The sequence below is a fragment of the Dromaius novaehollandiae genome, chromosome 1 (assembly GCF_036370855.1).
Source record: "Dromaius novaehollandiae isolate bDroNov1 chromosome 1, bDroNov1.hap1, whole genome shotgun sequence".
Classification (NCBI taxonomy): Eukaryota; Metazoa; Chordata; class Aves; order Casuariiformes; family Dromaiidae; genus Dromaius; species Dromaius novaehollandiae.
In genome coordinates this window covers 62,645,656-62,670,167 of record NC_088098.1, presented here as the reverse complement: position 1 = coordinate 62,670,167, position 24,512 = coordinate 62,645,656, and the positions used below count along the sequence as shown (strand labels likewise).

At 38.7% G+C, this 24,512-nt stretch overlaps 2 protein-coding genes across 6 annotated transcripts in view; one reads left to right on the top strand and one right to left on the bottom strand.

Moving 5' to 3' along the window:
* The window catches only part of DNM1L (dynamin 1 like), a 40,934-nt gene extending 32,966 nt beyond the window's left edge, over nt 1-7,968 (top strand). For all 4 annotated transcript variants that reach the window (XM_026119720.2, XM_026119718.2, XM_026119721.2 and 1 more), the window contains 3 exons: nt 119-228; nt 2,722-2,881; nt 3,887-7,968. In XM_026119720.2, the coding sequence (XP_025975505.1) occupies nt 119-228; nt 2,722-2,881; nt 3,887-3,943 (327 nt within the window). In that variant the 3' untranslated portion in view covers nt 3,944-7,968. The remainder of the gene's footprint in view (nt 1-118; nt 229-2,721; nt 2,882-3,886) is intronic.
* Nucleotides 7,969-8,640: 672 nt separating this feature from the next.
* YARS2 (tyrosyl-tRNA synthetase 2) lies at nt 8,641-17,299 on the bottom strand. 2 transcript variants are annotated; one of them, XM_026119803.2, is made up of 6 exons: nt 16,489-17,299; nt 15,049-15,216; nt 12,359-12,514; nt 11,844-12,014; nt 11,204-11,388; nt 8,641-10,670 (listed from the first exon to the last, which is right to left on the bottom strand). In XM_026119803.2, the coding sequence occupies exons 1-5, from the start codon at nt 17,256-17,258 to the stop codon at nt 11,229-11,231; spliced, it is 1,425 nt and encodes a 474-aa protein (XP_025975588.1). In that variant the 5' UTR covers nt 17,259-17,299; the 3' UTR covers nt 8,641-10,670; nt 11,204-11,228. The 2 variants fall into 2 exon arrangements, with proteins under 2 accessions (XP_025975588.1, XP_025975585.1); XM_026119800.2 differs by having other exon boundaries at nt 8,641-11,388.
* Between the last annotated feature and the right edge of the window lie 7,213 nt (nt 17,300-24,512).

Here is a 24,512-nt window from a genome sequence, read left to right as displayed (position 1 = left end):
ATCAATAGAATTATTAGACTAAAAGAGAAATAGATTATTTTAGTCTCTACAGCTTGAGTTTTATTTACCTATGTAAATGAGTAGAGTTGCTAAATTGAGGTTTTTGTTCTTTACATAGCCTGTACCTGTTGCACGCAAGCTTTCTGCCCGTGAACAACGAGATTGTGAAGTGATTGAACGGCTTATTAAATCTTACTTCCTTATTGTCAGAAAGAACATTCAGGACAGGTAATATAAAAATTTCTAGACCATACAAATGCCATGATATCTCAAGGGTCATGTATATGATCTTAGTTTTGTTTCATTCTTTTACTTTTCTAAGCAGAGAGAAAATGTTTTTTGTTTGTTGTTTTGGGGGTTTTTTTGTTTGTTTAGAAGTAGTAGTAAGGCTTAATCCTTCACAGAATTGAAGAAAGCTGGAAAAGCATGTTTTTCCTCCAGTAGTTTGAGTTCTGTATTATACTGAAGTAAGAGTTTGTATTAGTTAATTAGGACATGTCAGCTTTCCTGAAGAATACCGTAATTCAGATGGATGATTTGGGGCTAATACCTGGAATAAAGTCTAGGTGCACTCAAAGAACTTAGCATGGCCACCCTATTATTTCAAATGGGGAAGATGAACAGGGATTCTTGTAGCTAAATTTCTAGTCTCTAGCTATAAAGATGGAAGTAGCAATATAAAAGTGGTATTTCTGCTGTACACAACTATGGAAAATGCCTTTAAAGTTCTACTTTAAAAATTGTCATACTTCTCATGGCAAAAAAAAAAAAAAAAGACACAAAACTTTGTTTTCTGTAAGTTATGTTTTTTCCACAAAGACTTACTTTTTTTTGTAAGGAAAATTTGGGGGATAGGGGAATCCGAAGAGTTTAGAGCAGATTAGCTAGTACATACTGTGATCATAGCTTACTGGGTGGAGTAAAACTTCTGTCTAATGTGCTTCACAATACAATTGCTAGTATTTCATGGCAGGGAATTTCCTCATTGCTTTGTTTACCTTAATTTTACTGCAGTGTTAGTAGTACTGTTACCTCCTTGTGTACTCTAAACAGCTCCTTGATGCTCTTTGCACTAAACATGCATATGTAATTCAGAAAACAAAATGCTATCTCAAGCATTGTAATTTTATTCAGAAATGTTTGGGGAAATATCTTTTGAAGATGGTACTGTTGTCCATGCCATATCATACTTGCAGATCTAACTTGGGTTCTTACTTGGATCGTTCTTCTGTCCATATCTGTCCCCTCACAGCTTTGATCCTGAGTTTTGGGTCGCTTTCACTCTTAGCCAGGAGACTTCCAAAATATTCTAGGTTTCGTTCCCGAGTTGTTCTTTCAGTAGAACTCGCAATGTATTGACTTGGAAGGAGGACATCAGTTAAATTTCTTGAGCACTAATAGACCAATACTATCTTACCATGATTTCTGATTCCCATAACCCTCCAGTAAAGAACCATAAAGCAGCAGAATGTAGTGGAAAACTCCCAACCAAAAGCTCAAAGGTGTTGATGGGTCTGGGTTGACCGTGAGTCCGGCTGTTTAGACTTGCATGCACCTTGTCAAGTTAATGCTGCAGTGGTGATTGCAGCATTCTGAAAGAAGTGCATTCTTTTGAGCAAAAGCTCTTGCTTTGCCCAGGATACTGATTCTGATCTAGAGTCAGGGCTGTGTGGGCATGTGAGAAGAGTGATGTGGTCCCTGCTTAATGAATCAGTACTGATTTTGTCATCTCAGTCCACTCTAGTGGCAAAATACTGCTGTTGAGAATTAAGCTAACAAGGTGGTTTAAACTAATGCATTTTGTTTTTCAGTTGGGAAAGACTGTCAGTGTTTCCATGGTCAGTTACTGCCACTCTGCTCATGTAATAAACTGAGGTGCAGTAATTTGATTTTTGATCCTGTGTTTATATCTTTCAGACTTTGGTACTGTGACAGGATAATACTTTGATTTTGTCAATATTCATGTATTTTCCCCACTCTTTTTTAGAAGAGAATTGCTATACATATCTCAGATCTTGTATGAAAACCAAGTTCAGACTGATTTGGAACTTTGAATTTTTTTCAGAAATTTGAGTGGCACAGAAATCAGAACTAAACCAATTTTTGGGGGTATTTTAGCCTGACAAAAAATGATCTGCAGATTCTGTGCTCTTTTTCTGATGGATTGCTCTTGATCCTTATTGATTCCTGCCTGCTTCTATTATAGACAAATATATTTTGCATATTTAAAGTTTATTTGCAGTTTTAAGCTGCCCTAATCTCACGCTCTCTGTTGGAGATGATGTGGCCCAGGGTTTGGACAGTGATAGTGTTTTCAGTTCATCTACTAAGTAAGATTGCATAAATCAATTTTCTTTGCCACTCTCCCTTTTCACTTACCCATGAAAAGAGATTCTAGGCTGAAATATTTAGCTTTTTTGTCATGCCTAGCACAGTGGAGATGCAGGTTGTGGCCTCTGATGAAAGTCTGATTTATTCTTGGTGTGTTTTGTACACTATATATATTCACTTCCTTTACAATGCAGTGATCCCACTTGCAAGAAATTCAACAGTAAATTGCTTGATTTACTTGAGATAGAAAGTTGTAATTCATAGGTGGTAGGTTCCTGGTAGTCTGAGTCTGGTTCTGTGTAGCTGCACGGTCACACCGCACATTTTTTCAATCTAGAGCAGACCTGCTTTTTAGTTGTTTTTGAAGAAACAATCTGTTTGTGCTTGCAGTGTGCCAAAGGCAGTGATGCATTTTCTGGTGAACCATGTGAAAGACACTCTCCAGAGTGAGCTGGTAGGACAGCTGTATAAATCCTTGTTGTTGGATGACCTTCTGACTGAATCTGAGGACATGGCACAGCGCAGAAAAGAGGCAGCTGACATGCTAAAGGTATTTAAAAAATCAAGAGCTCATAGGACCAGTTAATTAAATTGAAAACATGATATAAAAGTTGGATTTTGGCAGACTTGCATTCTTTTATTCTGTGCTGTGTGTGTGGCGTGTGTTGGTTTTTGTTTTTGTTTTTAAGGCTTGTATATTACTTCTCTATACTGGAGGAAATAGAAACAATATGTGAGCAGAAAGTATTATGTAGATTGAGCACTATGCATCTGAGTCAGGAAGGGGAGGGTTAACTGTATTTTGGAAGTAAAACAGAAGCTCTCATCTGGTGTTCTTTTCACTGACACATTTGGTTTTAATCATTAGCTCTTATTTAGCTTCCCTTTAAGTGTTCTGTAGTTCTCTTTTGGGCGATTCAGATTACAGTGTTTTAACTGCAATATAAGAGCCAACTGGCCTGTAGCTGGTTTCTCTGGTCCATACCATAATCTGAATATTGGGAATGTTGGGACTCAGTTGTCCAGACTGCTGTATACATCTGTATAGTTAAGTAGTGTGTCAGAACCTGCTACAGCTGCAGGAGAAGTATGCTTTTTGGATTGAACTGCATAGAAAAGAATGCCTCTGAAAGGCCAGTTCAGCTCACTGAAGTAGTAGTTAGAGATACAGAACGTTAAGACAAACATACATGTGGTTGGAAACACTGAGTATGTAAAAATTGCTGAGAATGATGAGCTCTTTTTGTTTCTAACTAGAAGTTCCGTTTTCAATTAATTTCTTGTTTTTCTCTAGAGAAATGATTTGGTGACAGGTATGCTACAGTTTTACCACTACCTTTTGCTTTGTAGTATTTTTAACCTGCATAATCTTCTGCAGATGGAAGATTTCAGAGTTGTTTATCAGTGTTGTGGCAGATTGCAACCACTCATTTCACAATGAAAAAGATTAGCTTTGCTTTAAATTTTAACATTGCACTTCCTAGAGTGCTGTTTTTATTTCTTGAGAAATCTCTCTGGAAAGGTCAAATAACCTTTTTTGTCTTTCTGTGTGCAGGCCCTGCAGCGAGCCAGTCAGATCATTGCAGAGATTCGTGAGACTCATCTTTGGTGAAGACTGTACCAGTCACGCTATTTATATGGATTGGAGGATACACTGACTTGAAAATTGCTAGGCATGGTATACGGAGTAGAATTTTTATTTATGAACTCTTATCTGTGTACTGCAACTGTGTAAATCTGCTCATGTAAAGACAGTTGGTTTGATTTGCAAACAGAAAAATATGCTGTATTTTGCAAAATAAGTCATATTTAATCCACATAATAAATGGCTCTAAATGTTTCCTTACCAGCTTTCTGGTGCAAATTAAAGCAGACCAAGTCTACTGTCTCACTGACAGTCTCATTTGAACTTGGAGAAAAACCATTAAAGTTCCAGTGCCTGACTTGCTGAACAGGTTGCCTGTGGTTAAGATGGACAGTGTAGTCTTGTGGCATAGTTTAAGCTGCTTTTACAATAGAAGTTTAAATACTGTGAAGAGAAGAGAGCATCACGTATTTTCTTTCCTGAATATATTGCATGCACTATGGCAGATGGAGATCAATTTTATAGTACAGTAGAGATGTCTACCGTATTACTATGTATGTGTGTCCCCATTTTTTTCAGAATGTTAAAACTGTGGACAAAACTTTGAACTTCATTTAATGGGGTTTCAGTTAGGATAAAATAGCCTGGAGCTTGCAGAGAAGTAGCAGCCTACTAAAAAGTGGGTGCAAAGTTATTAACGTGCACTGGACCTTGTGTATAAATGTTGGGGAAGATAATCAGGTGCAAGAACACCTTCCCCTCCCTCTCTCCCGGGACCAAGCGCCTGGACCATCCACTAGTAAATTTGTTCTGGCAGAATTGAAAAATAAAAATGAATTTCAAAACTGTTATGGGATAGTAAGTGTTTCTTTTAAAAACAGATTAAGTTGGTCTGGCAGAAGGGGATCCCCATAACTTTTTTCAGATTTTGGATTGTATGACAGTATGCAAAAGAGTCTGTGGGACTGGAATTTTTACCAGTGATTACAGCTACTTTTGAGGAAATTTCACAGTGCTGTCTGCTTTTCTTTGTTTTTTGAAGACAATCCATTTTGTTTAGAATCAGGAAATGTTAGGTTGGAAATTAAGTTGATGAATTAATTATTTTCTTATGATTTTAATTTATACAGGTAAATATTGATCATACTAACCTTTAAAGAGCGAACATTAAAATTTTTATGAATAAAAATTTATTCAAATTCCAGCACACTCGCATGTACTTTTCAAACACATTTACTTTTTTGTATGAAGTAAAAATGTTTGTTATAGTGTTGCTGATGTTTTATCTTTAACACAACTTGCATGAAAAATAAGACACTGCTGTTAACATCCATGGCTTGCTCTCAGTAAATCAGGCCAGTATAAGTGAGGCTTTTATTCCCACATTCAATTCCTTCCCCATTTCATCAATTAACAGAAATGGAATGCCCTTTCTAAGCTGCTAAAGACTGAAAATTTAAAAGCTGTCAAGACCTCAGTTTCCAAGAATGTCTGTCAAAAATCTGTTTTTTGTCTTGGTAATCTTCGGTTTGGCACCAGCATATGCACCAGGAGTTTTCTGATAGATGCAATTTTTGGTTGGTTTATGCATTACTTGAAATAATTTATGCAAGACAGAAATACATTCTGCATTTTTTTTAAATAGTCTAAAAATTCACAGGGTATGAATCATATATAATGACTGTAACAGAAGTAATTTTAAGTTCTCATATCTTGTCCAGATATATTACCTTCTCAGATTTAGGAAATGTAACTATAGCAAATTCAGAAGTGCAAACCAGTTTTCAAGTAGATTTTGATCAACAGTGAAAGTTTTTAATACTTTGTCAAAAACATTAAATTCCTAGTTGGAATCCACCTAACATCTTTCCTGCACTTTTGATATCCAAGAAATGTTTTTAACAAGGCAGAACCTTCAGTAAGTGAACTGCTACCTAAGTTTTTAACTCCCAAATGTCAAGTCAACAGTATTGTCAAGGAATGTGCTGACTTGTAAAGTTACAAAATGCTTCATAAAGCAAATGAGTTCCGTTTATTTAAGAAACTCTTGCAAGTGATAACTGGCTGTGTAATGTCATGTGGAAATTTCCAAAGTGTTAATTTGTTTTTTGAAATGTTACTTTTTTTTAATTTCACCAAAATTTTAAATTTGATAATGTATAAGTGCCAAGAAATGAATTTGTCATCCTCAATGCAAATCTTTAAATATCCATGCTGTAACAATCCTTTTATTAAATAAACATATAATATGCAAAATTAATTATCCCAGAAATAGAGTTTTGAAATGATTTGTAGTTCAGGCAGCAGGAATATATGCTCTTACAAGTTTATAGTATGATTAACTATATTTTTACAGCCTTATGTTTGCACTTGCCCTCCTGTAATTCTACAGAGTTAGTTCTTGTATGGTAGCATAAGTAATAGTGCATACAGGCTGCTGGTGGCTATTAATGGTTTTTAAAAAATGATGTGTTGTCTGGAATTGGACTGAAATACTTAAAATGCTACTATTGCTCCCATCATTAGAAGAAATGAGGGGGAAACTATGGAAAAAAGTGTAATGAAAACAGCAACTGAGTAACTCCTGCTAGGTTAGTTTGCTCACTTACAAATCTCTAGTCTGCCTTGATTAATTTAAACCTGGTGTTTTTGTCATCAGTGAGCATCTTTCAGCTAACTTGAAGAAAAAAACTTGCTATTCAGTGCAACATACAACCATGGGGGAGAATAACCTCTGTAGCCAAAAGTTTAGATTAGTAAATGTTTGGTGTTACCTGAAGTATGTGTGGTATGCCTGTAAAATAAAAGGTAGTATTGAGTGCTTGAACATAGCCTGTCACTAAATTACTTGGGTTTTTTAGTAGTCCATTTCAAATTTCACTTTCACAGTGGAATTAGATGGGTTTTGGAAGTGTCTGTGCTGCAAGATTGTAACCTCAGATTTCTAAAGCAGACATAACAAAATATAAGTAAAACTTGCCTGTACTATATATTTTGTGGATGACTGGCTTTGAGAGATGCTAGACTGGATATATTGCAAGCTTACACTCCTGCTTTAGGTAAGTTGTTTCCCTTGCTGTATTCCATGTCTGCTGTGACCCTAATAGTAACTTGAATTGACTTCTCTTGAGGAATTTTTTTCCTCAGTTAACATTCTAGCTCTGAGAGCAGACTGCTAGCATTTTCAGTAGATACTGAAGTTCTCAAATGCATGTGCTTTTGTAACTTGTAGCCAGTCAAACTCTTTGCTTTGAGAGAGTCAGGTGATTGATACCTCAGAGCATAAGAGCAAGGCTGAGTAGGCCAAATGAATGTTTTTATGCCAAAGTAGCTATACTTTTTAAACTAGTGAAAGCGTTTTTATGCTTGGATAGCTTCCTCTTAGCTTGCTTGCTGCATGCCCATTTACCCTTTAGCTCTTCATTGTGATAGCTTTATGAAGTTAAGCACTGCTTCAAAGCAGCTACTGTTAGCTACCACAACAATAGTGTTCATATTCAAGTCCCCTTGTTTGCAGTCTCTCTGGACAGTGTGCACATTTCTGTAAAACAACAACGAAAAAAATACAACCAGCCAACAACCCTCTGGCTCCAAATTGTTTGTTTTTTGCACTTCTCAACCACACATTTGTAGTCACAGTAAATACTGAAATAGTAGTATCACTTTCTGCTTATGTTTGAATGGGTTGTGTCTTCCAATAATCACTTGACCATAGCTGTTTTGGGCGTATATGAGGAGTAGACCTAGCCTAAGAAAGAATACTAGATTTTCAGTCATCCTGGATTCTGGCTTAACTGTTCTACCACTCAGGCATAACACCCTGTAGAGAAAGCCAACAGACTGTCCATGAAAAATAGTGGTTGTGTTCAGCTTTTTCCTTAGAAAGAGTCAGGAAAAGGCTTGGATTGCTAAGGGTTGGTCAGTAGGAAGCACAGAGTAAACTTCTTTGAGTTGAATCTTATTAAAAATGTTGTATACAAAGAACTTACTTCATTCCCTTTTTCTATTTTGTGTGTATTTGTAAAAATAAATAAAATCCTTTTACTACTTTATTGAAATGGGTAGTAATGCTTTAACAAAACTCAAATTTCGTGTGGATGTTCTGTGGGTATATGCTGGTCAGCACCATCTGCAGATGAAAAAGGTCAGAGATGAGAAATAAAGACTTCTACTCATAGGTGTGTACTTCCTGCCATCAAATCTGAGTTGTATTTCTCTACTGGTTAACATGGTTGTGTACTGGTATCTTTTGTTCTCACTTGGAATATTTCAGTATTGCTGTAATACTCCTACCATTTAAGGAGCCAGGTGACTAAAATAGTTGAGGTGGATAAACTTCTACAAAAATAAACTTCTTTAATTAGTTTCACTTCCACCCTTCTCCCATTCAGGTTGTGATTTTTCTCTGTATGCTTCCTCTAGGCTAACTCTGGTAATTGATGCAGCCCCTTAAGGCAAAATAACAAGTAACACAAACTGGTCTTGAGAGCTGAGAAGAGATATGTAGGGCTCTTTTCTTTTGTTAAAGGTAAGAATGACTTGAGTATTCCCTTTATTAAAAAAAAAAAAAAAACAAAAACAAACAGGGACTAAGATAGAGATATCTCACTAGCCTTACTGTCAAGCAGGTAAGTCTAGAGACTGAAATCACTACTGTTACACCTCCATGTAGTGAGCTACTGAAAGTACTGTCATATTATAGTTTAATAATCTGAAGAAACTGATACATAAGAAGCTACTAAAATTTATTACCATTGAAATCTTCAAGGATAGTGCAGCTAAAGCCAACATCGTTATCCTAAGTAAAAAGACAAAACCCAATAAACTCCAAAAGAAACTCCCTCCAAATTTAGAATATCTGGAGTCTTGAGAGTTGCTAATTTTTCCATTTTTTTCCACAGTTGGGTTGGTTTTAAATCAGCTGAAATATGATGACTAATTCTAAAATCATGAGATCATGGCCTCTCCCCCTTAAGTTGCTGTAGCTGTAGAATTTTGTCTTTGAGTTTCACAGATTGGGAAATCATTCTCATTGGCCTGTGAAGAATGAGGATTACCTTAAACCTTGAATACAACACTGCAGCCAAGGCCCAAGACAATATTCTCATAAATCAGATTGAGTGTTTCACACCTGTTTGCACTGGAGGAGGGAGACACCCACCAAAAAAAAAAAAAAAAAAAAAACACACACCAGTCTGAGCCAGCTCAGCCACTGCTACATTATTGTACTATTACCGTAGCAGTCATTTACCAAGCTCTGTTACAAGCAATTTGAGCATGGGCTTGTACTCAAAATGAGTTCTGGTAGCCACACAAAGGGTTTTTTTTTTTTGTTATTCAGGTGACCTGGCTATAAGGACTTTGGCACCTTCTATTGCTTAAGGAACCCAACCCCACCTTAAGTTATCAATCACAGGAAGAGAAGCAGCTTCAATGGGGCAGTGTACTATACTCCATGTTCACTTGATTTCAGGAGTGTAAGCAAGCAGCTCTACAGGCTAGTAACGAAGGGTGTTTCAGAGCAATAAAATAAAGCAACAGTGCCTTTAGATGTAGACATTATTATTCTACCAGCTCTTGCAGTACCACCCCTTCTCATTTGCATGTGTTCTTTACCAGAAGAATCAGGACAATGACCCTAAATGCTGGATAGGCCATAAGCACTAGGCATATTTTTCTCTATTCTTTCCTGAAATTTTACATGTTGCCCTAGCTGAAGGGGCTGACTTGTTGCAAAAACACTGTAGCTCCCTTCATGTATCTTCTGGTCCAGATACCCTTCCATTGCTGCTCACCCACAACATACTTACTCCTAGGCATCAAAAAAAAAAAAAAAAAAAAAAAAAAATCACAGGAAAGCTTACATGTATGTACTTCAAATCTTTGGGTGTAACACCATCTTACAACTTACTGTAGAGCCCACAGATCCAATGCCAGGATACACCTTTCTTAAATGATTTTAGATAGTACAAATGCATCCATATAATTCACAGAACTGAAGACGCAGAACCAGTGACACCCACACTGTAAATCACAGCAGGCACACACAGCAGGCATTAAAGGAATTCATCAGGCTGATTTAAGCTTTGAAAGTCTCAGCACCCTTGATGTGAATTTACCCTCACATTTCTCTTACATTTCAAAAAGTGGTCCTGCTCTGTACTACTATACTAAGGCTGGAAAGGTTTTATGCACCATGCCCCACACATAACCAATAAGAAACTCACACATTAGGACTTAAAAACAGTCTACTCCTATATTGTGAATCTTTCACAGCTTGCTTAATTTAAGCCAAACCTGTTCAGAAGATAATGTTGATTGTAGGGTGTTTGCCTGTACCCACTTATGCAGGTTTCTCTGTTAGGATGAAGTCAAAGTGGACAGCAGCATATCTCCTCTGTAAGAAATACTGGTAATATGTTTTTGCTCAGCTTGCTGCAGATTATGCAGTAGTGTCAGGTCATTTTTTTTTCTTCTCTCAAAACACAAAGTTTTTAAGGAAGGGAAGAAAGTCTCCATCTTTAACTTTGAAATTAATCTTCTCATTTTCTTGTGCATATTCTCTTATGAACAGTGCTTTGAATAACACAGAACATCTAGAGTCTCTTCAGTGGCATAACTTCTATGCAAGATAAAAAGATCCAAAAGTTGCACAGGACAACATTCCAGTTCTGCATTTTAGCTGCACCTGTTCCCATGGCAATTCCAGCTGCTCCTTTTTGGTGTTTTAGATAGTTCTGTACCTTACTGTTTCCTAGTGGACAGAACAAAACTGTCACTCAAGTCTGGCTACTCTATGCAGGTAACAGCTGACATTCATAGCCACTGGATTAACTTTAAATGTCAATTAAAAAAAAAGCCCAATTGTTAAAATAATAATTCTAATGAGTTCAAAAATCCAAATGCAGATGCACCTGCCACAATGTAGATTGTGCAGATTTTCATGATGTTTGCAGTTTGAGGGCTACATGAATGAAGCATGATCTATCCTGACGGAATCTGAGGAGCAGCAGATGGAAAAATCTAGTAAGAATTTCTATTTATTACTTACTTTCTGATTCAGTATTTAGCAAGTCTGATAATTTACTCATTGTCACAATTAAAATGTGAAGTCACACATCTTCAGTATCTTAGCTGCCTTTATTTAAGCCCCTTCAGTCTATTTTGGTTCTTGCATTTTTAGAAAAACTACCCTCTGGTCTTAGGCAGTTTTTGTGAGCTGTACAGTAATACACTGTATAGAAACATCTGCAAGTACATCTTCAGGCAACAGAGCTGAAATGATACCTCATTTTACAGAGACATCCTGTTGTCACAACTGCAGCCATTTTATAATGTAGTAATTTTTCTTTCCAATCCTAAGCAATGATACTCCATTCTTGAGAATATGCTGTCCAACAACAAGAACAGTCTCAGGATTAGTTTCTCGGATCCCGTTTATTGAAACTCCACCATCTGTAATTTTCTGGTACCTTAAAAAAACAAAAGCAAAAACACACACACGCAATAGTAACTGCAAGAAGAAACTATTTATTGCTGCAAAGTACCCAAAGTTCAGTTAAGAGTTATTTCAGAAGTTTTTTGGTTGGATCCAAATTCAGCCCACGTAAAGTGACTGGAATCAACCTTAGCCTCTGCCACTTTTTCTGAGAGGCAGGGAATATAAGGAAACTTATGCTATTACTAGCTGTTCCTTCATCAACTGTAGATTTTACAACTAAGGTAAAAGAGACTACTGTATACTACACTTCCACTTCAAAATGGAATGAGGCATACTGCCCCCTCTTCTTTAACACTGGTATGTAGATTGCTAACTAGTTACTAATTGACTTGGCTGTTCTGTTTTTTTGTTCGGCTTCTGACAACACACCACTACAGCCCATGTAAATAAGCGACGTATTAGTAAAAAGCACAAGTGATAACATACCCACTAGGTCCACTTGGAATGGCATTTGCTTTGCGACACAAGTCGAGCACGTTCATTCCAGGTTCAAGCATCAGTTCGGCAAAAGAAGCTTGTCTAAAAAGTTCCTGTAACTCTTGGTCAGACATAGCTTCTAATGCCTCCACACTGCTGTAATAAAGGGCTTTAGTACACCTGTGAAAACAAAAAGTATGACCATTCAAAATACAATTCTAGTCTCATCTTCACACAAAATGCAGTTCAACTAGTCAGATGAAACAAAGGATTTCCCTCCCCAACTTCTTTGGAGTGTCCACACAGCACCAAGGGTATTTAAGAGTTACACATATCCCCCAGTGAACATTTTATTATATGCAAATTTTACTCATTAATATATTTTCCTTTAAGCCTCTGGAATTATTACATTTTTCTCTTGTAACAGCCGAGCACCAATTAACTCCATGAAAACACTCCCAGAAAAGCTATGGATAATTACCATCAAACAAATTTGAAAGAAAACTCAACAAATCAAACTTCACCTCTTAGCAGATTCCAGCCCTTCTCTACCGTGAACAAGCTTAGTTACTTCTGCAGCAAGTCGTTTCTGAGGGCCCCATTTTTCAGGTTCTTTAGCATGCATTTCCATGATGTGGTTAATCTCCTCAAGAGGAAGGAAGGTGAAGAGTTTCAGGTATCTACAAGCAGGGAAGAAATTATTTTGTCTATACGGCTGTCATACCTGTCTATACAGCCACATACCTTAGATTTGTCACTCAAACTTCATTAACTACACTAAAATGATTCTTAATCCCTTCATGAAATCTGTACTACAGGTACTCTGTCCTTCCAAGCAACTTTTTTCCTGCCTGCGTACTTCAGCTTAACATGGTAACTTGTGTTTTATTTAATATTCCCTCGAGCATAATGTCTTTGAAAATAATGTAGAAGTGCCAAATGCTTTCATGAAGCCACTTACATTGCCATCAAAAGCTTGCTTTTCTCAGGAAATGTTTTCTTTACAGGTCTTATTGCAACTGTGTGTCCATTAATGGGGTTCTATATTATATAGGTCTATACTACATAGGTATTCTGCTAAAGCAAAGTACCACTGCCCTTCTGTGGTGATTGTGGTACAGAAGCATGCTATGTAATGACAAATAAGTATCTCAACAGGATTATTCAGGATAACCAAGAATTTGCCCATTTCAATAGGCTTGCAGTAGTACACTGTCATTCATGCAACTTATTAAAAACAGGTACCCTTACTATCACAAAGTCTAAAAGCATGAAACATTTTAATGTTAAGTACCCACATACCTCTCTGCTGAACGGTGCTATGGATTGAGAATTTAAGTTTAAAATATTGGGAAGCAAACCTTTGAGAGAGGTAACTGAGTTATGAAAGAGGTCACAGTGTGAGAGGCAAATATGTGTTTGAGGATTGTGAATACTCAAATTTGACATTGATATCAGAGTTTAAAGAAAAACAGATTTTTAAAGAAAACGTTAACATAATACCTTGAATAAAGCTATTAGCTGTTTAATTTCAGCCATGTCACTGGCATTCCAATATGGAGATTAGCCGTCAGTGACTGTAACAAATCAAATGGTATTTCTGATAATTTTTGCTAGCTTTTCATGTTGTTATGATACAATTTTAGTACTTTTAGATTGGTAAGTGAGAATACAAGTGTTGTGTGGCTGCCTTGGATTCAGAGACAGCAAAATGAATCCAAAGTATTTTTGGAGCTGCCCTACCCTGAGAAATGGCTGTTTAGGATTTTGTCTTTATATGAGTTACAACATGTCCTAAAAACTAAACATGGTCCAGCTGCAGCTGGACATCCTTCAAGTTTTGCTGCACTTCAGTCTCATGATATTTGTTTTGCAAATCAATCCACTTGCTATTATAATAGCAAGTGGCAGATAGGAATGTGAAAAAAAGTCTTTGCTTCCATGTTCCAAGATTATTGAAGTGATCTGTACATATTCCTAAAGCCCTCAAACATGAAGTATAGTCAAATTGGTGCAAATCATTCCTATCTGCAATTTTCAAAAAGGCCCACTAAAATTTCCACATGGTGCTTTAAAAGAACTTACAGAGCCCTAAGGTTTTACTATGTTAGTACTTTTGGTCATTTACTTAACAAGCACTCCCATCATCTGAAATTTTTTATTGATATTTAGTTGTATGACTTATGTTGTGTTATCATCTAAGTAAAGAAAAAAAAAGAAATAGGTGTTATGTTTGTCCAGAGTTGGTCAAAATTACTAAGAAGTTTTCATATGCAAATACTACAGTTACACTACTAAACTATAGCCCAAGGTGCTGATTAATACTACCTTCAAAGAGGTGCAGGTAATTACTGATTTGACCAGCTATGTGAATTTTGTTGGTTCTGTTTTGCTTCCTTGCCTTAGTTGTTCAGCTTCCAACAATGACTTAAAACTGACTCCAGAAAAGCTCTACCCTGAAAATATATTTACACTGTCTTTAAGCCACGAGCTTAAAATGGTATCATTTTTTTCCTTTAGAATTGTGCTGCTACTATAGTGTACTTGTTTCCTAGTTACGCTTTTATCTAGATGCTCAAAAACAATCATGATCATCTTAGTTTTTTCCTACCAAGACATTATTTTAAATTGATTATGGACATATTCACTATTTCATGAGACTCTTCTGCTGTAATAGTGTAGTATGTAATGCAAAGCAGTTCTAGATGCTGACCTTTGTGTGTTTATTTACCACTAGTTAAAAAACTTCTTGCACTTAGAATGTGGTGTTTCTGGATACCTCATGCCACACAAAAGCTTTTAGTAGTTAGTATCTGTTAAAACTGCAGTGGCTTTTTACTTAGATATTTCATTCAATAGCATGATATTATAGTACTGAAACTGATATACATCATAAAAGATGAATTTCAGTCACCCAACTGGCAGACTGCAATTTATTATGCTTTACTCATACCTGAATACTAATCTATCATGCATATGCCATCATGGAAACAGGTTCTACTATCCTGTATATTTATGAACCAGTCATGCTTGTTTATTTAACAAGAACATTAAATATAATTATCATTCACATTTACTTCTGCATTGTGCTGTTGGAAATGATACTAATTACATGACCCCATGTTGCACATATCTGCATGAAAAGTTGCATGGAACAGTTAGGAGCAAGTTTTATAAACAATGACAAAAGGCAAGATGAAGAGCAACTACTTACCTTTCAACTATGTTATCTTGTTGTCTGACAAAAAACTGATATAGCTCAAATGGAGAAGTCTTATCTCTGTTCAGCCAAACTGCATTACCAGCAGTCTTTCCCAGTTTATCTCCAGTGGTACTGGTAATAAGAGGTACGGTAATTCCAAACACATCTTCTCCTGTCACCCTGAGATCAACCACACGTAAAAATAAGAAAAAAAATCAGGTCCTGGTTAAGCTTAAATAAAACTTCAGGATTCTGTAAGATTCTTCTATCCTTTATACAAAGAAGTGAAATAATACCAGCAAAAAAATAAAAAAGAAGCCAAAGCACCGTCTTGAGCAGGGCGCTTTAGGATAAAAGTTTCAACTTAAAGGTTCTTTTCTGTGTAATGAAAAAGTATAAATATTCTAAATAAGTAGTTTCACCAGCGCTAGCTAAGTCAAGTGTCCTGTGTCTTTTCTTCTTGGGCTCTGAGCACTAATTGAAGCTGCCTGTGTGACTGGGACACTTGTATAATGTTTTTCTTCCATGCTGATTCTCTAACACTTTGCAAGAGCCAAGTGAAGTAGAAGCATTCCCACGTACTCTCTCCTTGGCTTGTTTCCTTTTGTGAATTCTCTAGACTCCTACCAAATTTGGGCAAAAGCTCATCAGCAGCAGGTTCCATTTTCTCTCTAAGAGAAGAAACGCAAGCATCTTTACAAATACACATCTACTTAGATGCAATTACACTAGAATTCTTTTACCAATAGAAAACATGGTGTTTGATTAAAAAAAGAAGTTAACTCCTAATGGAAGAAAAATCTTGAAAGCATGGCCAAAATGCATGCGTAAAGTTCACAGGCAAAACAACAGACGACCCTTTTTTTCCCCCTCAAATTCCACAATTTAAGCTAGTACTAACTCTCTGAAGGGCGACTTCTGCTCTTGGCATTTTAAGGACTATCAGTATAAAGTCCCACAGAGTTAAGGAACTCTGATGTCCGAACTGTATTTCGTTTTTAGAGCACTGTCAGCGCACTTGCGTCTCTGGGATAGGCTCACAAAGCCCTGAGTGCTCTCAGGTGACACGTCCTCACTTGAACCCAGCAGCTAAGCTAGCAGCAGCACCACTCTACAGCACATCGGTCACACAGGTGAAACCTCACTGCCGCCCGGAAGCTGCTCCTACCCATAGCAGGGCCGCTCCCTTTGCCCCCTGGCCAGTTTCCGCCGGAGCAGGTTTGGGTACGCTCACAGCTGCAGCAGGGCCGGCACCAGGTCAGCGCCTGAGGCCTGCACAACGACAGGGCCTCATTCTGCAGGTGTACTACGGGGCGAGCTCACTTAAAAATTTCCCTGGAGGCGGATTAGCCCGCGGTGTGCCCGGACCCAGGCACGGCCACCGCGCCGCAGCACGACGGCTCCTCACGGCAGCCCTCGCTGCCCCGCAGCTCCCCTCCCCCCCGCCCGCACCTGGTGACGAGCTCGTAGCCGGACATGATGTTGCCCATCTGGTCGGCGCCGCCCAGCTGGACGCGGCAGCCGTGGTGGCGGTGCAGGTGGAGGAAGTCATAGGCCTGCAGCGCCGGGTAGAGGAACTCGGCGAGGCTCATGCCCTCGGCGCTGCGCAGCCGCGCCTGGCAGCCTTGCCGGCTCAGCAGCGCGCCCATGCGGAGCCGCCCGCCTGCGCCGCACGCGAAGTCGAGCAGCGGCTGCGGGCCGAGCCAGGCGGCGTTGTCGAGCAGCGCGGCCCGCCCCAGCGGCCCGCCGCCCGCCCAGAAGAGCTGCCGGTGGTTGTCGAAGAGGCGCCGGAGGCCGGCGCGCAGCCCCTGCGCGTGCGCCTCTACTCGCTCGGCCGCCAGCTGCTCCCGCGCCTTGGCGCGCCCGCTGGGGTCGCCCAGCCGCGCCGTGGCCCCGCCCACCACGGCGATAACGTGATGCCCGGCGCGCTGGAAGTGCAGCAGCGCCATGACGGCCAGCAGGTGCCCCACGTGCAGCGAGTCAGCCGTGGGGTCGAAGCCGCAGTAGGCCGTCAGCGGCGGCCGGCCCGGCGCCAGCAGCTCCGGCAGCTGCTCCTCCGCGCTCTGCGCTGGGAACACCTCCTGGAAGAGGCCGCGCTCGCATTGCTCCGCCAGCAGCCCCTTGGCGCGCCCAGTCTGCCGCGCCTGCTGGTGGACCCGCCGCAAGCCGCCCCACAGCCCCGCCGCCCGGCCGCAGCACCGCCGCAGCGTGGGCGCCGCCATCTTGGCTGAGGGGTGCCGCGCGCGGGGGACGCTGGGATAGCGGCGGGCTCCAGTGGGCGGGGCCGCGCGGGGGCGGGGCGGGAGCTCCGCGGGGAGCCGTTAGGTGCCGGAGCCGGAGCCGTAGCTGTAGCTGTTAGGGGCGCGCGGGGTGAGGCAGGGGCGCAGCCTCGCAGAACGGCCGCGCCCTGAGGGAGGTGAGGCCGCCTCGGGAGCTGGTCTGACCGCCACGGCTGGCAGCCTCCCCTGCCCGGCCGGAGCGGCAGGCTGTCAGCCCCAGGGAAAGCCTTGACGGAGCCCTGCTCGGGCCCCTTCTCCAGCCCGCGACTGAGTCAATGGATTTCATTTGCTTTAAAGCATAAGGACTAAAGTTCCAAAATGCAGCTTTGCCGAAAAGGCTTTGTGTCATTAGGAAACAAGATTATAAAGAACCTTGTGCTACAGAGGAGTTTTGCATGTGTGTGTGTCTCTGTTATGGGGTTTTTTGTGTGTGTTTTTTTGTTGTTTGGTTGTTTTTAGTGATACACTGAAGTCACAGGAAGGTTGAGTTAAGGTGCTATGATTACCAACTTAAAAGAATGTTTGGTAAAAATGTTGCTGGTTTGCATACTGGATGGTTCTTACCTTTCAGGAAATTAAAGCAACTGCAGGTAGAAATAAGACATATTGGTTCCTCCTTCAGTTTTTTTCCAACCTGTCAACCCAAAATACTAGGTTTTTGAAATACTTTTAGCCAGAAAAAACTTGCATTGGAAATCAAACCCTCAGCTTCCAGTAATTCGTGAGGCAGAACTGATACCAGATAGTTAAATTTAAATTAGTAAAATTACAACTCTACACCTCTAGCACTCTACAAATCTCAGCCTGCTTTAGAAAATGCTGTTCTTCGCATGAATTAATAGGAAATTGGATGCAGCATCTTTCAATGTATTTTACTTGCCTATTAATTTCCTTGTTCCCTGTTTTATTGTTTATTGGAATAAGTCACTTCCGCCTGCTAGTATGGTGTTATAAAGAAAAGGTTTTGCACAGGTCACATATTACATCAAGGAACTGCTAAACCCAAAAAAACAGTGTTCCTGTTTTTCTACCATTGTCTAGACATGTTGACTCTTTTGACTGGCTTCTGGGTGCAGTTTAATGAAACAATGTGTCTTAATTTGATGAGCATAGTAGAAGATACTGGAAATGTTTTGGAAATCCCATATGCTTGCTATAGTTTGATAAGGAAACAAAGCAAAGCACTGTAGTAGGAAAAAATTAGTAGCCAAAAATGGAGTGAACAGCATAATAAAGTATGGAAAAATATCATTAGTACTTTTTGAGACCTTAGGTAGTTGTTATAACAAACCCTTCCAATCTTGGACAGTCCTGCTTTATCTATTGATTACATAGATCAGTATTAGCAGATTATGCATTTGAAAAGAAGATAAGAGGTATTTAGGTTGTCCAGTTACTCATGAGTTAACACAGCCTGGAGATGTTTTATTGGGGTTTGGTACAGTACTAAATAAAGATCTTGATACCAATCTTCTAATTCATCATTTCAGTATGGGGGGAGAGCATTTACCTGTATATAGCAGTGATGGCCTGGTCAACTTCCCTCCACAAAACTGACCTCTGCTTGACAACAGTGATGTTGACAAGGTGGAGCAAAGGTAGTGTCAACAAGAAAAGAGCATACATGACTCACTGCTTTCATTTTAAATGCCTTTTAAAGGCATCATTTTGTCATTTAAAAACCATTATCACTGAAGACTTCTTGTTAACAGGCTTGTGGGTAAGTGAATATGGATTTATTCTATGATATCATATTGGAGATACACATGATGGAAAAAAATCAATTTGGGTGAAAAATAATGCAAAAAAAAGAAACAGTCCATTTAGCATCAGTGAACTAATGAATGAAATAAACTGATGAAGTATCTGTGAAATATTTAATGGTCGTGCTAATGGTATTTTACGGGAAAAGGTGCTGTGAAGTACTTTGTTCTGTGTCTTTGAACTGATGCTTGTATACTTCAAAGGTGTACAAAGTGTTTTTGTTTTGATGAAGATTTATTGTGCTGTCAAAGAGAAACTGGATCGGCAATGCAACGTACCATATTTTCCTTTACCTTTTGTTTGCATTGATGTGGGGTGAAGGGCTTACAGTATTTTTAAAACATGATTAAATACAGCTAAACTATTTGTCGATTACATATATTCTCTTCGCTGCAGCATTTTGCTTGAGAAGAAATTCGAAAGGAATTTTTAAAATACTTTCTTAGAAGAGGAAACCTTCTGGAGTCTAGGACATGGAAGATGGTTTGTATATCTACTCAGTTATATATCTCAGTGTAGTAAACTGAGCCTGGCATATCTCTAGCTTCAGGAAATGACATGAAAACAAGACATGAACTCAACTTTGACCATTTCTTTGTAAGATACAGTGACAAACAGGCAGTTAATCAGAGCACAGACCTTTTATTTGAGTGTTACTGAGGTTTGGGGGTTTATTACTTTATTGTTTGTGTGGTGGTATTGCATTATGGCTGTTTACTGTTTCTAAGCAGTATTGCTTAGAAGTAAGTTGCGCTCCTTAGAGAACACCAGCACTAATTTCTCTCCACCACACTTCGGTGTATTTTCTGAGAGTTAATCTATATGTGCACTGTATAAACACGTATATATGTGTGTATTTCTGTTTTTCCTTTACCTAGATAGTCTGCTCTCACTCACCATTATACCTAAATTACAGTAATCAACAGTGTCTTTTCCATAGCATGGTCCTATTTGAATATGCCTACTAATTATGACCTCTTTATTTGGACCTGTTCAAGATCCAGCCATACGCTTAGAAAAGAAAAGAGATTTGTCTATGTTTCTAGCTCTTCATATGGAAAAGTCTCCAAACTGTGTTGCCCCATCTGGTCAGGTATGTAATATCATTGCTGGGAAATATTTTGGCCATTTAAAGAGAATTATCCTTTAAAATATCCAATGACATCCATCAAACTACATTTTATGTTATAATGTAAACCTTTATTACATGATTGGCTACTGTTGTGTGGGAATGAGTCTGATGAGTTAGATGGTCATATCACAGATTCAGAAAATGGCTGAGGTTGGAAGGCATCTCTGGAGATTGTCTGGTCTAATCCCCCTGCTCAAGCAGGATCACCTAGACCAGGTTGCCCAGGACCATGTTCGGTAGGATTTTGAATATTTCCCAAGACAGCCCTCTCCAGCACGACCTCTCTGGGCAACCTGTAACAGTGATCACCCTCAGTGAAAAAGTGTTTTGTTATGTTCAGGTGGAATTCCCTGTATTTCAGTTGGTGAAACTGGGCACTACTGAGAAGAGTCTGACTCCATCTTCTTTGCACCCTCCTATCAGATATTTATATGCATTGATAAGATCCCCCTGAGCCTCCACTTCTCCAGGCTAAACAGTCTCAGCTCGCTTAACCTCTCCTCATATGACAGACGCTCCAGTCCCTTAATAATCTCCCCGGCCTTTGCTGGACTTGTTCCAGTAGCTCCATGTCTCCCTTGTACTGGGGAGCCCAGAACTAGACCCAGCACTCCAGATGCAGCCTCACCAGTGCTGAGCAGAGGGGAAGGATCACCTCCCTCAACCTGCTGACAAGGCTCTTCCTACACAGCCGAGGAGGCCATTGGCCTTCTTTGTAGCAAGGGCACATTGCTGGCTCTTGTTCAACTTCTTGTCCACCAGGACTTGCATGACCTTCTCTGCAAAGCTGCTTGTCAAGTAGAAATCCTTTGTCCTTTCCTCACGGAACAAGAGTAGTGGGCTTTGCAGTTTGGGCTTGAAGTTTGCCATAGGTGCTTTAGTGGCAGCCAAATCAGTCTCAAGCATGCCAAAGACCATTGTGCTTTTGTGAAATAAAGAACTGCAGCTTCTATTTTATCATTTATTTATGTTCTTGTTTCCATGGTTAAAATACATCCTGTCTTAATTTTAGCTGTGAATATGAAAACTTTGTTTTTCTCACTTCTCTTAAAAATTCTTCAGCTCCATACTTCATTCAGCTCCAAAGTTTTGCTTTTGTAGAAAGCCTTTCATACTCCAGATTATCTGAGAATGTTTTATAAAGCTATAGATTAAATACTTCACAGTGATCAAGTTAGCAGACAAAAATAGCTGTGATGATTGCACTTTTAAAAACTTTAAGAACTGCTTCTTAAATATTATTGGATTTATAAACAGTTGACCTGATACAAAATGTAATAATAAGAAACAGCTTTAAGTATGAAATAATAGAATCATAAAAATGGGCTGAATAAAAATGATCTAATCCATTTGCCTGCATTGAAGCAGGATTAAATCTAATTAGGCCATCTTTGACTAATCTAGTCTTCAAAATATTTGAAAAATGTCATGCTTCAGCCTTTCTTCTAGATCTTGGGTTTTAAACCTCGTATTTTTTCTTCTCTAGATTCTCTAGTTTGCTTGTATTCTTCTTAAAGTAGTATGAAAACCTAAAGTGACACTCCTTCAGACGGAGTAACTACAGCCTTTAATATGCACAGTTTCTGTAAATATGTATCGTATCGAAAGGTCAGTAGCACCATTGTGTTGTTGGCTTGTTAAGCAGTAATTCACAATAGTCTGCTGATTCTTTTCTGGCTAGCCCAGGTTTCTATTTTGTATTTGCTCATTTAGTTTCCTTTTCCAAAGTAGGATCTTGTTTTGCTTGTTTTCAGTTTCATCTTGTTGATATGCCACCTTTGCTGTATTCTTGTTTGCTCTCCTTTTCTGTTATGTAATGGAACTATGCTTTCTTTGATTTTCTTTCTGCAGTTTTATATATAAGCTTTTCTTTTTGCCTTTTATATCCCTTGCTAGTGGAAACGTCAGCACTGGTTCAGTAATGTGGCCTTTCTGAATTAATCTTTACATGTTACACTATTCCTTTATGCTCATTTTTAATATTGGCTTTAGTTCCTTTCTTTTGTTTGATTTTGATTCTGATTTTCAGACTAATACGAATCAGTTGCTACAACCAAAACAGTCTCATGTTGCTACTGACTTTTCCTTTATATCAGGATAGAATATTTTCTGTAGTCTCTTTCAGTAAATCATACTCTCTTATTTCTTGGATTATTTTTCCAAGAGACTTCCTACCAGTTCCTTAAATTTGCTGAAATATGCGTTGCTGACATCATTATCATTACTCTATTCTTATAAAATCTTTTCTTATGTATCATATCATAATCATTTTTACTGGAATTACTTTCCATTTTCAGGTTCCTAGTAATTTCTTCTGTGTTAGTCAGAATCAAGTCTAAAATAACTGCTTTCTAATTGCAAAAATGAAAATTGGCTACAACATATTTCCAGAGCTTCACATATATCCTGAATGTATTGTTTTTCTAATGGCCATCTATCTGCAATAGTTAGTCTACCATTATCATATGGTCCTTGGACACATCTGGTAGTTGCTTAATGAAGAAAAAAGAGAAAAGCACTTCATCCTTTGACCTTCTGGTCAGATCGTCTGTAATATATCTCTGTGGTGAGATCACCAATATTACTTTCTTCCCACTTGCTTTGCTTAACACTATTATTTCTTCAAGAAAGCTGCAGAAATACAGGTTTTCATATCTTTTTGAAAGATGTTAGTTTATCTCAAAGCTGTTGCTGTTTTCTGTAAAATGGCATGAGGTATTTAATAACCAATCTGAGATCCATCAGGGACAAGCAGAGTGGACCTGCACTTAGTGAAATATTTTGATTAGCAGTTACTTTATTTTAGAACAGCTGTATTGGTAGATGATCATCTAAAATAGATTATTACAACTACTTCTTTGACAGTGAGGACAAAAATTGTTTTCTAAGGAAGAACTGAATAATCTGATCTAATTTTGAAGTTGGCCTTGCTTTGAGCAGGGAGTTGGATTAGGTAACCACCAGATTTCCATTTCAACATAAATTACTCTATGATTCTTATTTGTTAAGGTGTAATCCATCTACCAATTTTGTAGGAGAGCTGCATCCAATGATACTATAATTTAGTGTTTGCGCTCTTGTGCCTTCATTCGGTATGCCTTCATTGGGTATCCTAACACTAGGCAATACATGAAGGTACAGAAGACAGAAATAAAATCTTTTCTGTACCTTTTCAAAAAGCTTGCACAGTAATCATTAACTTTAATGCCACTGTCTGATTTTACCTATCACGGCTAATATAGTGTTGATGATATATACCCAGGTGTATATATTCTTGGAGAACTTTGATAGAAGAAGTGTGACTTTCTAGTCTTAAAAATTCTGCTGAGAGTGTTTTCTGATTGATTTCAATTTTGGTTTGATGTAATGCTTCAAAAGGAAGAACACTGGATTTCTTGAGAACTAATGTACACAAAAAATAGAATAATACTAAATTTACACTAAATTTGCATGAAGAGAAATTGAGATCTAGAGATTCTGGGACTAAAGAGCCATTATATGTAATACCATGTAGCAAAACCTATAATGTACTTTTGCACCTATGTAAAACATGCATGCTTGTAAAATAAACTCTGCTGCCAAAAAATACGCTGTTTTTTTTTTTCCAGTTCAATAAGACTGGGATTGTAGTATGTGAGTCAGACAGAGTACACAAAGTGATAGCTATGACTTGCTCCAAAGCTGGCTTTCATGCTGTACAACAAATGATTCTGAATCCTCCTCCTTCTCTAAGTAACTGCACTGTGTATCTGTCCAGGAAACCATGCACAACTTGTACTACATTCCTCATTCAAGGTATATAAACTTTTTAAATATGTTTATGTTAACTGCAGTTCTATTTGAATAAGAAGCTGATAAATGACCCTGTTAAGCATCATGTCTAGGAAAACACTGTGGCATGTGGCTCAGTCAAGCAAATCCTTCCTTACACAAATAATCCTTTTTTCTGCATAGTCTCTTAGAAGTGAGTTCTCTTGCCTGGGCAAGGATTGGCAAGTTATGGGAGGTTGTGTATGAAAATGCAGTGATGTAGCAGTTGTTAAAGTAGTTCTGTATTCACTGCAGCTCCCATTGCAACGTGAGTGGATCTCTGTGGATAATTATATTGGGATTTGGACTCTAATGTGTCCACAGAATTGCAGTGCAACAGAAAGTTGGTCCCCTATTTTAATCAAAACAAGCATGAATTGAATGCCCTGCCCAATTATATTGTACTCTAAGTCACTGTCAGTGTTTGTTTCTAGGTTCAGTTTCTTCAGTCTATTACTGGCCAAGGGAACCTGAAAGAAAAGTAGATGATC

Coding starts and splice junctions, on each gene's coding strand:
- YARS2 (XM_026119800.2), bottom strand. CDS start 17,258: ATGGCGGCGCCCACGCTGCGGCGGTGCTGCGGCCGGGCGGCGGGGCTG. Junction 12,515..15,048: donor CAAGATAACATAGTTGAAAG/GTAAGTAGTTGC, acceptor CCCTGCTTGTAG/ATACCTGAAACTCTTCACCT. Junction 11,389..11,843: donor ATTCCAAGTGGACCTAGTGG/GTATGTTATCAC, acceptor TGTTTTTTTAAG/GTACCAGAAAATTACAGATG.